Source organism: Athene cunicularia (assembly GCF_003259725.1).
Source record: "Athene cunicularia isolate RWA chromosome 3 unlocalized genomic scaffold, athCun1 chr3_part1, whole genome shotgun sequence".
Taxonomy (NCBI): Eukaryota; Metazoa; Chordata; class Aves; order Strigiformes; family Strigidae; genus Athene; species Athene cunicularia.
In genome coordinates this window covers 70,962,984-70,979,907 of record NW_020799097.1, presented here as the reverse complement: position 1 = coordinate 70,979,907, position 16,924 = coordinate 70,962,984, and the positions used below count along the sequence as shown (strand labels likewise).

At 39.1% G+C, this 16,924-nt stretch overlaps 1 protein-coding gene across 1 annotated transcript in view; it reads left to right on the top strand.

Annotated features, from left to right (window-relative positions):
- The window catches only part of TAB2 (TGF-beta activated kinase 1 (MAP3K7) binding protein 2), a 70,062-nt gene extending 53,138 nt beyond the window's left edge, over positions 1-16,924 (top strand). Inside the window, exons 3-7 of the mRNA XM_026845347.1 lie at positions 86-1,598; positions 10,543-10,703; positions 11,365-11,458; positions 12,759-12,839; positions 14,867-16,924. Of these exons, the coding sequence (XP_026701148.1) occupies positions 86-1,598; positions 10,543-10,703; positions 11,365-11,458; positions 12,759-12,839; positions 14,867-15,012 (1,995 nt within the window). The 3' untranslated portion in view covers positions 15,013-16,924. The remainder of the gene's footprint in view (positions 1-85; positions 1,599-10,542; positions 10,704-11,364; positions 11,459-12,758; positions 12,840-14,866) is intronic.

The following is a 16,924-nucleotide window of genomic DNA, read 5'->3' as shown; positions in this document are numbered from 1 at the left end:
ATTGAATGCATATATATATATATATATATATATAACAGTGACAGTATTTTATCAGTAATGTCAAACTTTCATCTGTCTTTTATAGAATAACAATAATCTGGATGCCTGTTGTGCAGTTCTCTCTCAGGAGAGCACAAAGTATCTCTACGGTGAAGGAGACCTAGGTTTTTCGGATGATTCTGGGATTCCTGGACTACGAAATCACATGACATCTCTTAATTTGGATTTGCAGTCACAGAACGTGTATCACCATGGAAGAGAAGGAAGTAGAATGAATGGAAGTAGGACTCTAGCTCACAGCGTTAGTGATGGACACCTTCAAACCAGTCAGTCCAACAATGAACTGTTTCAGCAGGAACCACAGACAGCACCTGCGCAAGTTCCACAAGGATTTAATGTCTTTGGGATGGCAAATACAGTTAGTACTCCTAATCCAGGGCAGCATCTTGGATTTCACCTAGGCAGCAAAGGAGTATCTAACTTGTCTCAACAAACACCCAGATTCAACCCCATTATGGTAACTTTAGCCCCAAATATTCAGCCTGGTCGCAATACCCCTACGTCTTTGCACATACATGGTGTACCTCCTCCTGTACTTAACAGTCCACAGGGAAATTCTATCTATATTAGGCCTTACATCACAGCTCCTAGTGGTACCACTCGACAGACACAGCAGCAGCCAGGCTGGGCATCTCAGTTTAATCCCATGCACCCTCAGCAAGTCTACCAGCCTTCGCAGCCAGGTCCCTGGACTACTCTTCCTACATCCAGTACTACGCCACATACCTCATCACAACACTCGACGCAGCCAAATCAGCAAGGCCACCAGACTTCTCATGTCTATATGCCTATCAGTTCTCCTACTACTCCACAAGCACCTATGATTCATTCATCTGGTAGCTCACAATCCTCTGCTCATAGCCAATACAACATTCAGAATATATCCACAGGACCTCGCAAAAACCAAATTGAAATCAAACTTGAACCACCACAGAGAAACAGTTCTTCTAAGTTGCGTTCAACTGGCCCTCGCACCTCCACTACTCCCTCTTCCCTCAACAGCCAGACATTAAGTAGAAGTCAACCCACTGTTTACATATCGGCCAGTCCTCCAAATACTGATGAAGTGATCACACGCAGTCAGCCCAAGGTCTACATTTCAGCAAATGCCACAACAGGAGATGATCAAGTTGTGCGGAACCAGCCCACGCTTTTCATATCGACAAATCCTGGAGTATCTACCACTTCTAGGAATATGTCTGGTCAAGTAAGCATGGGTCCTGCATTTATTCATCACCATCCACCCAAGAGTCGAGCAGTGGGCAACAGCACCACTGCAACCTCTCCTCGAGTGGTGGTTACGCAGCCTAACACAAAATATACTTTTAAAATTACAGTTTCTCCAAATAAGCCCCCTGCAGTTTCCCCAGGGGTAGTGTCCCCAACCTTTGAACCTACAAACCTTCTAAACCTTCCTGATCACTATGTTGAACCAGAGGGTATCCAGCATCTTACTGACCCTGTTTTAGCACATGTGGATAGGATCAGTGATGCACGGAAATTGAGTATGGGATCTGATGATGCTGCCTACACGCAAGGTAATATTCTTAATATAAATAGTAGAGCTTGCAACCAGGTTGTCACTTCAATATGTAGATTACAGAACAGGAGACAGTTGATAAACTTTGTGATGTTAATGTAGTATCTTCAACTTTAGCATTCATGAGCATTTCCTAAATAAAAAAGCTTTATAAGCAAATCATAGATTTCTTTTTATGGTGAAGACATGTAACTGAATACTTGGAGATAATTCCTTTGTTTGTCTTAAGTAGATATGTTATCTGCTTAATGAAGTGGAGTCATAACATCTTCATTTTTATGTTGTTCTTAAAGAAACATCTAAGCTTGTTCAGTTTGTTCTAAAGATTTAGTTATGAGTCTACTGGCAGATTTTTTAATTAGTTGAGATACTGTTCTCATTGGATAATGTCCCTGGGTTTTTTTTCTTTTTCTGAGTGTTATTTAAGAAGCAAGAAAAGCAGACTTTAAAAGCAATCAGTGGGATGAAGCGTTGGCCTTCATGTTTCCTAATGTGTGCCTGATAATAAAATGCTTAAAGTGTTGATACTTCTGTTATGTGAGAAGGAACACCGCACCAAAGAAAGTTACTTTAAAGGAGCAGTGGTAATGGGAGGGTAAAACTTAATATGTGATACAGCAACCCAACCTGTTAATCTTTTTGTTCTGGTTTTATGTTTTTGCATGCTTTTATAGCCAACTTGATGGTTTATTAACCCTTCTGTGGACTTTTCATATATAGATGTTGAAGGAGTCTTAGGATATTTAAGCAATATGCAGGATAGGTTGTCAAAATAATTTTTTGTTGGCCTTATTGGTCCTCTTGGACTTAGCAAACAATCCAGCATTTAATAAAATGGTGTGTTCCATGATCACTCTAAACATTCTTCAGATCAGCTTAGCCATTTTGCTTTGTGCAAGTTAAGTACAGTGATCAGGACACTGGAAGCTTGGTCTTCATCTGGAGTGCTATAGTAATGAAGTAGAACAAGAATTGAATATAGCTTGTGCACTACTTCTGGATGTAATTATATCTTTGAGAGAATAATCCATCCTGACTCAAGTGTCTAAAAGTTTAGGTGTTTACAAAGATGCTGTGAGGCTATGCAGGGCAGAAATCAGGAGGTCTAAAGCCCAGCTGGAAATTAATCTAGCTTCAGCAATCAAGGACAACAAGAAATGTTTCTATAAGTATGTCAGTAGCAAAAGAAAGACCAGGGAGAGACACAGGAGGAAACACGGTAAGAAGAGTGAGGTCCTTAATGCCTTCTTTGCCTCAGTCTTTAATAACAAGGACTAATTGTATTTAGGGAATCCAGCCTCCTCAGCCAGAAGACAGAGACAGGGAGAACAACCACCCCCACAATCCAGGAGACAGTCAATGACCTGGTGCATCACATAAACACACACAAGTCTGTGGGACCAGATGGGATACACCCAAGGGAGCTGAAGGAGCTGACTGGGGTGCTTGCCAAGCTGCTTTCCATCATTTACCAGCAGTCCTGGCTGACTGGGGAGGTGTCAACAGATTGGTAATTGGCCAGTGTGACACCCCCATATAAGAAGGGTTGGAAGGATGATCCAGGAAACTACAGGCCTGTCAACTTGACTTCAGTGCTGCCCAGGAATCTGATGGAGCAGCTCATCCTGAGTGCCATCACACAACACATGCAGGACAAACAGATGCTCAGGCCCAGTCAGCATGGGTTTATGAAAGGCAGGTCCTGACTGACAAACATGATCTCCTTCTCCAACAGGGTGACCTGCTTATTGGATGAGGGAAAGGCTGTGGATGTTGTTTACCTTGACTTTAGCAAGGCCTTTGACACCGTTTCCCACAGCATTCTCCTGGTGGAACTGGCTGCTTGAGGCTTGGATTGGGCACACGCTTTGCTGGGTAAAAACCTGACTGGATGGCTGGGCCCAAATAGTTGTGGTGAACAGAGTTAAATCTGGTTAGTGGCCGGTCATGAGTGGTGTCCCCCAGGGCTTGGCTTTGGGGCCACTCCTGTTTAACATCATCATTGATGATCTAAACAAGGGGATCAAGTGTGCCCTCAGTCAGATTGCAGATGACAACAAGTTGGGTGGGAGTGTTGATCTGCCCGAGGGTAGGGAGGCTCTGCAGAGAGACCTGGACAGGCTGGAGCCATGGGCTGAGCCCAACTGCAGGAGTTTCCATAAGGCCAAATGCCGGGGTCTGCCCTTGGGCCACAACAACCCCCAGCAGCACTACAGTCTGAACAGGAGCCATCAGTGTGCCCAGGTGGCCAAGAAGGCCAATGGCATCCTGGCTTGTGTCAGCAATAGCGTGGCCAGCAGGGACAGGGAAGGGATCTGACCCCTGTACTCGGCACTGGTGAGGCCACACCTCGATTCCTGTGTTCAGTTTTGGGCCCTTCACTACAAAAAGGAGACCGAATGACTCGAGTGTGTCCAGAGAAGGGCAACGAAGCTGGTGTAGGGTCTGGAGCACAGGTCGTACGAGGAGCGGCTGAGGAACTGGGGGTGTTTAGTCTGGAGAAGAGGAGGCTGAGGGGAGACCTCATCACCCTCTACAGCTACCTGAAAGGAAGGTTGCAGAGAGCTGGGGATGAGTCTCTTCAACCAAGTAATAAGCGATAGGACAAGAGGGAATGGCCTCAGGTTGTGCCAGGGAAGGTTTAGACTGGATATTAGGAAGCATTTCTTTCCAGAAGGGGTTATTAGGCGTTGGAATGGGCTGCCCAGGGAGGTGGTGGAGTCGCCATCCCTGGAGGTGTTTAAGAGTCAGGTTGACATAGTGCTGAGGGTTATGGTGTAGTTGGGAACTGTCAATGTTAAGTTAATGGTTGGATTGGATGATCTTCAGGGTCCTTTCCAACCTAGATGATTCTTTGTCAAAACCAAAAAAATAATCATCATAGACTGTCTTTTATGGTCAACGAAGAGTTAAAGATCTTCAGAAAATGATTCATCTGTAGATAAGCTAAACAAATTGCCTAGTAGAAGTGGCATTCCCTTTCCCTACTCTGAAGGGAGAATTGGCTCACTGGTTTATTCCTAGAACACTTTAGATACCCAGAAACTAAGCAATCAAAATCCTGTTCTTATGCTGTAAACACTCTTGTAGATTATGAACTTGCTTCCTAGGCATTCTGCATTTTAGGTACTCGTTGGGGAAAGGTGTCCCTTTCTGATGGGAATGACTTCTACCAGTTCTAGCTCTTCCATCTCTTGTACCCCTGGTAGTGATGACTACTGTAATGTGAATTCTGCACAATCTCTGCAGGCTGCAGGTATCAGTACCCAGTTTATCAAGCTGAGGCAAGTTTGCAGTGCACACTCCTGCTATGCAGCCTGGAGTTCAAAAGCATTGTGTAGCTCATACCTGCTGTGCAGCACACTTGTTCCTGAAACCAAGACAGACTTGAAGAAGCGTTTTTTTGGTGAAGTGTAGGTTTATGATGTGGGCTGGTACAGCTTTAGGGACCTTGGGGAAATGCCAGCCTGTGTCCTTCACTAGTTCATATAAAGTACACTCATGCTCTGAAATTCTTACGTTTTGAAGTTTTTGGGATTTCTAGCATGTGTTGCTTCATTTCTGCTGCAACAAGTACAGTATTTTTAAAATTTAACTTTTAGAAAGTTGAGAAGTGTGTGATAGACTTGTATGATCTTGATAACTGAAAGTCCTAATTGTTGCTTTTAAACTTGAATGTTTTACTTACGAGGTGGGATTTTTTTCTATTACATACTGAAAGAGATTTGAGTTACTTGATGCTTTCTGTCGTGAAGCCATGTTTTAAGTTGCTTATAATTTAACCAGACTGCAAAAAACCTTCCATGCTAGGTGCTTGTCTCATTTTAATTTTAGCCAGGACAGATGAGTAGTTTCTCTGGACTTGATCGGAGTAAAATGTATTTTCATCAGCTTTTCCATTTCTGCCCAGAATGCTCCTTATCTTGGCAGGGAGAACTGAAACTGGCTTGGGGTAGAAGGAATGTGGAAGGTGGAGTTGCTTTGGTGTCGAAGGAGATTTCCTTTACTTTGTTGCAGTGAAATACATTCATATGCATGGTCCAGCCCAGGAGAATAGAAGGTGTGTTGGACCTATCTGCCAGTGCTCCTGCCTGCCACCTGAGAAGCTTTACTTCGGTTATGATGTGTGTAGGCACTCCAGTCTCCTTCTGTGATTAAATTTCTGGTTTTCCTTTCAAGTAAGTCAGTGTGCAGTAGAAGGCTGCCAGAGATTTGTCTGGTTTGCTGCCAGAACTGGGGGTTATATGATGTGAAGAGGAGTAGGGTACTGCTCAGATAAAATCACTGTAGTTACCCTGAGATGCTGGACTGTATCACTGACACTGTGATGCTGAGAAACTCCCTGTCACCAAACATTTCAGAAGTGATTGCTAATTGATGGTTCTTGGTTTTGAGGATTCCAGTTTGAGATACTGTGGACTTGCTTGTGGAAGTGTTAAGAGCACTCATCCACTACTGAAGTCAATAAGAATTAATAATGCTATGAGAAAAGTAATGCTAGATGCATGTCCAAGAGGAACAGCCAAAAGAGGATGCAATTTTATGCTAATTATTTAGTATCAGTTCTGTCTGTGTACAGGAGTATCAGTTCCCATTACTTAACAGACCTTTCAATTTATAATACAATTAGTTTTATTAATATGAAGTAATTGCTTGACATTTCAATGTTTAGTATAAAGTGTCTTCTGGCTGAAAAATGGAATAAAAATTCTGTTAGAAACTGAACATTCTGCACTTCAAAATGTTTGTGATGTACACTCACTATGCTTGCAGTCATGTGTTGAATAGTGAGGCTAAACAATTAATAGTTGCTCTTTCTGTGTATAGCTTTTCTGTATAATGGGCAGGCATCCTATCAAGAAAATACATAATAGTATAATAAAAAGTTTAGGTTGATGTTTTAATACCAGGGATCTTAAATCCCTTAGTTCAATACTAGTTGGCTTTTGACTGACTGATTTTTTCATACTATTCTCTTTAATTTGAAGAGGGGATGGTATGCTTAGAGTTAATCATTTGTACTAACTATAGGTATGTATGTGGATGTATGTTTAACTCAGCAATTCTTGCCACTGTTTTTAATGTAAATACATTAATTAACTAGTCTACTTGATGTTTTGCACAGTTCTTGGTTTGGTTTCTTGGAGCTTTTTTAAATTTAAAAAGCTGCAGGAAATAAATTTCTTAAAATCCTAACCATTCCTTGCAGATGTTTAAAAAATAAAAAAAGTCTTGAATGAGATACAGCTGTGCCCCATGCTCCAAGGGGCCTTAAGCCCATTATATCATGTGATTTAAGGAAAAAAAAATCCTTATATTTGGCTCTGTATATCAGCCCAACTCTTGATGCTCTTTTTAAAGGATTAAATGACAAGAATACTGGAAAGGGAGAACAAAAGATCAATGTGAACTGTTGAAATTGCATATTAAATGTGTAGTAAATAACTGAATTTTGTGCCACTTCAAATACAGATTTTGAAAATGTGCATGAATGTGTGTCCTGAGAATTTCATGAACCTACTGCCACAGAGTAATTGCATTGTCAGAATTTCCCTTTCCTCCATATTTGGCATACTAAGACATTTCAGAAATTCATAAGGCCTGTAGAATAGGGTTGAAATCATTGTGTTCCTAGATTAGCTTTTTTCTTAGAAACACTTATAATAACAAAAGACACTCTAAAGCAGTAATTGTTTAAAGTTCGGATTCACAGAGGCTTTGGGAAAACAATCATGCATATGTTTTTCAAACTTGCAAGTATATTCAGTACCTGTTTGAGTATATCTCTAGGAAAGGAAGAGTGAACTTTTGTCCTCTAAGACTTTCATGCTCCCTGTAATTATAATGATTTACGACCCTTTGTGGAAAATGTGCACTCTGAATGTCAGAAGAAACAGTGCATCTGCCACAGCATTCAAGTGAACTGTTCTTGCCAATCTGCTGAATGTGAATGTGCAGAAGTTGAAAAAATTGCAGGTCCATAGTACCCTGTTTGCATATAATGAAAAGTTAGACGTGAAATCTATCGTGGTTGTGGTATAATAATGACAAGTCAAGGAGGCAATCTGTGTACTTCTTTTGCTAGGGTGATTACAGTAAATAGCTTCTTTTTGAGGATATCTGACTAAACAAGTACAAGCCTGAGGCTTTCTGACTTGTACTCCAGGTTTAGTCTATGTAGGGTAAACTTGGGTGAGCCTATGCTGCTTGCATAGGTGGAATCCCCTTCCTGCAAGAAGCACGGGATTATCAAAAAGGCCATTAAATATCTCCTCGTGGACAGTGTAAACTAGATCTAGTAGCTGAATTGCATTCGATACAGACATGCACTGCAGTTTTTTGAAACTGTTTCCGTTGCTTTGATCAACACTAGAGGGAGCTGAATACTTAAATTACTGCTTTCCATTAATAAATACTGCAGTGGAATATGAGGAGATTTTTATATTCATCACCCCATTTTTTTCTACAGCTGCCAAATTGGTATTTAAGCGAAATTACAAATTCTGTGTGAAAGCCAGCACTTAAATCAATGTCTTGCCAGTTCCATATCCAAGTTTTTTTAATAGTAGAAGTTTAGCACAGCAATATCAAGTGATTCTTCAATCATAATGGTAATTTTGTAATGAGTGTGCTTAAAATCTGTTGGGATTTGGAATTGTAAAATGGTGAAGTAGTCACAGAGCTGCTAGGAGAATAGATTGGATTATGCCTAGAAAGTGATGTGCAAATTAAGAGCATGCAATAGGGCTCTGGGCATCCATCACCGCCTTCCGCTCCCTGTGTGGTTCTGTAATGACAGCTTAATTACTGAACCTCAGAAGTGGGCAAACATTGAAATGAGAAGTTGTGGGCTTTTTCCCTTTACAAGAGTGGCTTAAAAAAGAAAGGAGTGGGGCAGGGCAGGCAAAGATCTCCAGAGATTCAGTCTTGCTCTTGAGTCCATGCTGTGCCATGTGTCCTGGATATAATCTGGTAGCACTCTTCCTTTCTTGCCACATCCAGCATGCTGGCTGGTCACCAGCTGCCTGCATCCAAGGTTTGACAGGTTTGAAGAGTTCTGAGTCTGGTTGGTAGAGCACATCAGTATTGCTGCAGGTCAAGTACGAATAACCTGAGCTTGGAGGAGTTGCCCCAGCAGTAATACCAAGGCATTGAAAATGGAAGAGGAGGCTATCTAAAAGTAGAAATAACATGTAGAAGGGGAAACAGTGTGTGTTCTCCCTGCAAGAGTAGAGGCAAAATAGTCTTTGATTTCCTTTCTTTGTAGTTGCAGCCACATTTGTAACTCCTGGAGTCTGTAAATGGGAAAAGGTTCATTCAGCTGTTTCTAAAAGGCTTTTCAGGAGGGAGGCTGTCTTTTGGGACTACTTACCTGATGATTCTAAGTCTTCAACAACAATCTTGGGATTTCAATTACTATGTTTTTATATTACATATGAGCACAGCTCAATGCATTTATAGTGTGACTATTGGCTACCCCCAAATATAGGTGCCCATTTCTGCAGACACCTCCAAATTGAACAAAACCAAGCAGAAGCTCAAGCAGCTTTGTCATTTAAGTGTCTTTTGAACTTGTGTGACTCAAAAGACTAGGCTGAATCTTAGCAAGGCCTTGCGGTTCTGTAACGCTTTTACAAATATAGTTTGGTATGGTTTCTCCTTTTGAAGAACCTCTGAAAGACAAAGTATGGTGCATGAATAAATAGACAGGAATTGCAGCAGAGGGCAGTTCTGCTTGCTGAAGAAGTGAAAAGTTGCATCTTTTTGATGTGCTTTTTCTTTAATTCTGTTACTACTCAGGAAGCCTAACCAACCAAATTGAGTGCTTCTGATTTTTTGGTACTTGAAGAAATGGTGGTGAATTTCATTCCAGACAGAGTTTTGCTTAAATGCTTTGTGAGGCAAATCAGTCTTTTTAAAATACCTTATTATTGCTACTTTTTTATAATTTCCACAGTGCTATAAAGGTATCCGTAGTCTGTGAAACTGATCCTGGTTTTTATGAATTACTGATTTAATGGATGAATGAATTGCTGTGCACAAGTTGAAATGATTGTTGGGTTTATTTATTTGAAATACTTCATTTTTATAGAAGGTGATCACTGCTTTGAGCAGTGTTATCTGCTCATGTGGTGATACTTAATAGTATACCTACCTTTAATGAAATAAACTCATTAAACTGTATGCATTTGATTGTGTCTTCTGCTACTTACGTTCTTCATAGTGTTAAAAAGCTGTGGTTTAAACGATAACTTCCATCATTTTTAAGTAAGGTCTCTTCATGCCATTTTTCTTTACAAATAGTAAGCAGCATTAGAAATTCAAATCTGAGCTAATGGTTCTAGCCACAGTTTAGAGATAAAATGGTATACAGTCCAGCCTCTGATAAATATAACTGCTTGCCAGCGGTATTGCTTGTAGTACTTCCTGCTTTAGTTTCATTTCATGTCTCAGGCTATGACAAGAACACTGGATTATATTCCAATCTAAATAGTGATAAAAATAAAAAACTTGATGCTTATGTAGCATATATAATGCTCTGTATTGCAGTCATGTCTCTGAAGTCCTCTTCACACTACCTGTTTTACAGGGTTGGGCTGAATGCAATACAAAGAAATGTGTTTTGATTTCTGGTAGTCATTCTTGTAGATAGGTTGGGTTCTTGCAAGAGATTTTTACAAATTACAGCTGACTTTTGCATGGTCATTGTTACATTGTATGACTTTCTCATTGTATTTGCTTGTTGTTTGTAATTGATTTGTGCTGGTTTAAAGAACACAAGACTTTGTCTTATAGCAGAGGTCATCTTGTGAGAAGAGGAAAGCAATCTGTAGCAATGTTTTTGTCTGTATTTTCCCAAAAGAATACTAACTTTCATCTTTATCTGATGTTGCCATGTGAAGGATAATAAAGTAGATAAAATGGGATTTTATGTATTGCAGCTTTACTGGTACACCAGAAGGCCAGGATGGAGCGACTTCAACGAGAACTTGAGATTCAAAAGAAAAAGTTGGATAAACTAAAATCAGAGGTCAATGAAATGGAGAATAATCTAACACGAAGGCGCCTGAAAAGATCGAATTCTGTTTCCCAAATTCCATCAGTAAGTTGAAATGTCTGTAGGCTATAAACCTAAACCACAAGTGTGGCCTGTCACAATAAATTAAAGGAACAGTTGCTTATATATTGATAGTATATTAGCGACACAGTATAGCTAGAATTAAAGTGGTAAATAGTGTAGTTTAGAGTAAAGGCTAAATATGCCTTATTTAACCCCAGCCTTTAAGTTCGCTAATTGCTTTGTGAAGTGCTGCTTTTAAAGGCAGTCACAAAAGGTTTGATCTGGCAGTCCTTCCAGATGTTCTTAAAGGTGTAATCACCTAATGTTTCAGACTAAAATTTAATGCTCATACTGTTTTCCACACAAAGTCTTTTTTGGTCTTCATGCATATACCAGTCTCAAAGAAACTGATTAATGCACCAGATTTCAGTGCCAGAAGATTAGCCATTGATCTGGTGGACCATTGGCTGTGTCCTAACCACAGTTTGGAGTTGTTCATTCAGCTCTGAAGTCTGAGAGAGAAGAATTCAATGGGTCTGAAAGATTTTTGTAAAACTAGGTGATAATTAAAAGAAAAGTCGTTATAAGGGAAGATCATTTTATCTTCATTTCTGAAATAACTAAATGCTGTCTACCTATGCATGAATGATAACTGATAATAAAATGGGAAAATTTAGTCTAACAGGCAGATTTATTTTTTCAGCTGGAAGAAATGCAACAGTTAAGAAGTTGCAACAGACAGCTGCAGATAGACATAGATTGCCTAACCAAAGAGATTGATCTTTTTCAAGCAAGAGGTACAGTATGTCTTAGTACATCAGCAACTGCAAATGTTAATTTTTTCCTTTCTTCTTTCACTGTCTGCATGTATCAAAAGCATCTGTGTTATAAATGATGGGTATACACACTACTTGCAAAATCATCACATTAGTTTGAATAAAACCATGGAAATAATTGTCTTCTAAGATTGTTGTTTTTGCTGGCTTTATGATTTTCCTAATCCCATGGTCATTCCTATTTCATACTTGGCTAAGAAACAAACTTGTGATGCCATTTATTTAATAAATGCTGGGGGAAAGATCTGGTTATTTGAGTATCAAAGAAGAGGGAGAAGTTTTCTAAATGATACAGCCATACATATGTGTCCATCTCTCTCTTCCATCTCTTCTGTTTTGTATTCAGCTGCTCAAATTAGCAAATATGCAGTTGTGACTTCCAGTGTGCTGCTCTCCTTCCGCTTCCCTTGCCTTCAGGGACACAGCCTTTGGTCATGAGCTTGAAATTGAGACAGCTGAGCCAATTCAAGAGCTGCCAACAAGTGGTCCCACTCTCTTCCTGCTTCCCTCTTTTGCCACTTACTGTGCTCTGGCTCTGTGTTAGCTTTCCAGACCCTTTGCAAGAGCTGATTCTGCTCACTAGCCAAGCAAAAAGTGTTGCATTACTGGAAAAGCTTGCTACAGCTGATCTGAGGGAGAGGCACTGGAAGGGAGAACTGAGACAGTAAGAGGGAAGGGACTAATGCTTTCCACTTCCCACAGCAGCAAGCTGTTAATCAGTCCTGAGCCATGGAATTACACCTTCAGATGATGTACCTGCAGATAAGGAAAAGGTAGACAGGTGTACTGAATATAATGCTGCACTAAATAAAATGCTGCATTAAATAGAATATTCAAATCACATGTGATTTTTATATCTGTTACAGTAAATTAGCTAGGAGTTCCTCTTAAGTATTATATCTAAGCATATATAATATACTGCGTAATAGATATCACATCTCTTCCAGTATAGTTACAATTTAGAAAAAGTATCAGATAAAAGATGACAATAAAATGCTGTTAAATATTTAAGTGGCAGAAAAAAATAAGGAGTTCAGTCTGCTGGATTCTCTTTCTAACTTTATATTTTGGGCAATAAGTTTCTTCAGCTGTGTTGTTGACATTACTAATATCTCACTTGGGTCTGTATTGACACCTTGATACAAAAGGTGATAAGTGAATAATAATAGTTTCAGAATTACTGCCAAAAAACCCTGATATGCTTTCCTACCCAAGTTTATTTTTAAAACTGCTGTACTTTCTCTTTTTCTTTTATTTTTAGGACCACATTTTAATCCCAGTGCTATTCATAATTTTTACGATAATATTGGATTTCTTGGTCCAGTGCCACCAAAACCCAAAGGTACTGTACTGGTAAAATTTGGATTTAATACTAATATCTGGTTTGCATCTAACAGCAAGTTCTGTTCTGTGAATCTAGTTTAAATGTTGATTATGCAATAATTACTTCAAAAGCATTTTATTTGTATTGGCAGTAAATATGCTTCTGTTTGCTCTTGTTTCCTCTTTATTCGTACATTCAGGAAAGGGAAATATATTAAATGGGGTATGTTTAAAGGTGGATAATATGTTGGGAAGTAGTTTAAAGGGAAGCATCCCATCTTCTTTTAAAAATGAGCATGAGAGACGTTGCTTAGGGGTGAAACTCGCTTGGATGTCTTCATTGTTTTACTTGGTGAAGAGTAGATTTATTTACATGTTACAATAACTCAGTTTGGTTACCCTGCCTGGGTACTGTCTACTGCAGAATTTGTATTAACGATTTACATAGAAGCCTCTTCTGACTATTATTAAATATAGTTTTAGATAGTTGGAAGAGAAAGGGGATGCTGCCCGATATGGCAGTCAATATTGCTGAATTTCTTGGTCTTGAACATTCTGCTTATCCTTAAGTTTCACACATTACTTTTTTTTTTTCCTCTAACATGATGTTGAACAAAACTGAATAATTACCTCTTGTGTGTTACATAAAATGAGAATGAAATTAACTTGTTTGCAACAGCATCATACTATGGCCTATAGGCAGACCACTAAATGATATAGATAATCCACTAATGTTTCTGTGCAGTCTTTCTGTCATCCAGGTATTTGTAACTCTTCCAAACTGATAGTGTTCTTTATGCTTTATAAGGTTCTTTTGTCCTTCATTATCCAAGCTGTTAGTGCAAATACCGCATAAAGTTAAATCCATATACAGTCCTATTAGACACATTTTAAAGCTGAGCCATGAAGAATTTATCACAAGTTCTGTTGATTATGTAGTTCCCTTTACAGTTAATAAAAACTAACCTATCAAAGAAGAAAATTAATTTTCTGTGACTGGTTGTTGACATTTGCATTGACTCATCTTCTAGAAACTCAGACATTCAAGTGTTTAATAATTTGAAACAATCTATCTTGAAAATGCAAATTTAACGCTGAACTGGTTCATAAACCTCTGAAATCCATCTTATCCTTCTTCCTTGCTTTCTTTTTAAAGAAGTATCACTACTGTATCTAAGTCCTTCATTAATTTTAAATTTAAGTTAAATTTCAGTTTGACTATGATGTTGACTGTAACTTAAGCCAGAATTACCACTGTTCACAAAAATTAGAAATAATTCTGTTTGCAGTTGTCATCAGTAGCATTGTGCTTCCCGAAGCTCTCACTGTCATGTTGCAATTGGCTATTTACTAACAAGATGTTCTCCAGTTGAGATCATTGGCTAAAAGACTTCGCAGTCGTCTAAACCAGGAACCCTTAACTTAAGAAGTCACTCTTCATCTTTTTCACCTCTCTTTGCTTTTCATCTTTTCTCTTTTAAAATAGTTGAAGATTGTTGTCTAACACATGCAGAAGAATGTACTTGTATCCTGGGGAGGATTACTCTGTAGAATGTCAGAGCTAGGCATTGACTTTTCTTTGGCGTATCTGACTGCTTGTCTGGTTTGAAGAAGAACTGCTCACATACATTCATTCTAGAGTCAAAATGTTAAATATGTCAAAAGGTTACAGAGCACTTCTTTGTTATAATGAATTTTAGACTGCTCCACAGACCTCAGACTTCTAAATCTTGTGCATGTTTCCTGTGCTGATTAATTTCTAAATTTTCTCTCTTTTCACGCAACAGCTTTGAACTGAGACCAGAAGGAAAGAAAGCAGAGTGAGGGGATGGGAAACTTGCTTTTTATAGTTTCACCTTGTGCCATTTGGCTGACTTACAATCAAGCTGTAGTCAAGGGGGTGGTAAAAAGCTGCCTCTGTCACTTTTAACTGTGCTGTTCTCAGAGGAACAAGATAGTTCTCAGTTACTGAAAAAAATCATCTCAAAATTCTTTCCATGCTGTTCTTGGTTAGTAACTGCTTATCTTATCTCTTTCATGTCACAGATCAGAGGTCCATTGTGAAAACACCAAAGACTGTTCCAGACACAGATGAAGATGAGGGAGCTCAGTGGAGTTGTACTGCCTGTACTTTTTTAAATCATCCAGCCTTAAATCGCTGTGAACAGTGTGAAATGCCCAGACATTTCTGAGCCAACAGGCCTATTACCTTTTGTAAAACCATAGCAAACGTACAAGGAACTATCCAGTCACTGGGGGGGGGTGAAAAAAGCATTTATGTGTAGGATTTTGTAAAATTGAAGGTGTGACGAGATGGTATTTTGCTAATGTTAAATGTCAGCCAACAGAGCTAGTAATACCTCAACGTTGTGTCACAGGCAGTTGAACTTGATCGGCTGAAAGGTAATCTGCTGAAAGACTCAGTTGCCAGCTGCCTAAACCATGTACAGTATTACCAGTATCCCAGTAACACACCATGTTCAGTGCCTGGGTGTTGCCCATCCTCTTCTCTGCCCCAATGTCACTACTGAATTTTGACAGGGGAAAGGAATAGAGTGCTAGCATTTTTGTTTTCAGAGCTTTCAGTGAAACACTACATGCACAGAGGAGATCTAAAAGGAACAAGGTTTACCTGTTTAAACTGCTTGCTGCCACATAGTGCCTTCGATAAAGGGAAGAACTTCACAAATCAGTGGTACTCTTTGCCTTGTCTTCCCTGAAAACATCTCTGTGAAGCCAGAAATCAGTACAATCACATCTAAAGATGAAAAGGAAAAACTGCATGCGTTGTCTGTACAATACACACAGTGAAATACCCCAAAGCTTTTCCTACTGTACATAGCTCTAGAGCCTGCTTTAAGTGATTTCTTTTCTTCACCTTTATTATTTTCTTGTACTTCTGTATGTATAGTGTAATAGTCTTTTTGTTAACTTTCTTTTTTTCCCTTTAAGTGATTAAGCACGATCATGTCCCTTTTTTTTTAAGCTTTTATCTGAGAGAAGCAATGCCTTAAAGTAAGAGCATTAATAAGAAACTATGCACAAAATAGCTTTCCTCTGATCGTTCTGTACATTGCTCTTGTAAATGCTGATGATCTGTGAAGACCTGCAGATGCAGCGTGGTAAAAATGCAGGAAAAGTTGGAAGAGTTATGCATATAGTTCACTCTGTACACTGAGTTTTACGGTGGGTGACACAAGGTAGCATTTTGTCTGGCGTGAGGAAACTATACTAAGAAACTTTCAACCCACCAACAGATCAGCATCCGATTTAAGCTTGCTTCATCTGCTGGGTATCTTGCAGACTCCTGAAGAGAGATTCATTGGGGAAGTACATACAGTGCCAAAATCAACAGCAGCAGCATCGTACAGCTTTGTTCAAGGACTTTAAATGCTTTCCTGTTTTGGCAGCCAGTTTCTAAACCTGACTGTGGTGAAGTCTCATATTTATAGAAAACAAGGATAGCAATATTTAGGACAACTGAAATAAAGGCTGGAAAAAGAGAAATCAAACAGACTTGAACACTGAAGCAACCTCAAGCATCTCTTTATTTTGATTATCTATTTTTTTAAGGAAAATATTCACATGATCAGGGATGTATGTAACCGAGATCAAGAAAATGGAATTCCAGTACAGTATGCATGAAAGACGGCACACAAAGAATAATGTAGCAGCACTTAGTGTGAGGCTGGAGGGAGTGCTAACAATGTAGCAAGAGACAAAGTAGACTGTCACCCACTGTAAACATTTGCCAGTGGACACTTTTATTAGGAGTTTTACAAGTGATCTATGTGAATGCACAGAGGCCTTTGTTTTGAAGGCTTTGCATTTTTTTATGTGGGAAGAAAATGCCAATCCCAGGTAATTAGGCAGTAGACCCAAAGCACTTGCATTCAATGCATTTTGTTTATAAAATGAGGCCTTGTTTTTCAGCTTCATCTGCAGTTCTATGTGAGGATTGACAAATCAGTTTTTACCTGTTTATTAATAAAAAAACCTAATTTGGATATCTTGAGTTGATGGTTTTGTGATTTAGCTGGGTAAACTGCCTTTGTAACAGATAAGTTATTTATAAAAATTAAAAAAAAAAAAATTATATTCTAA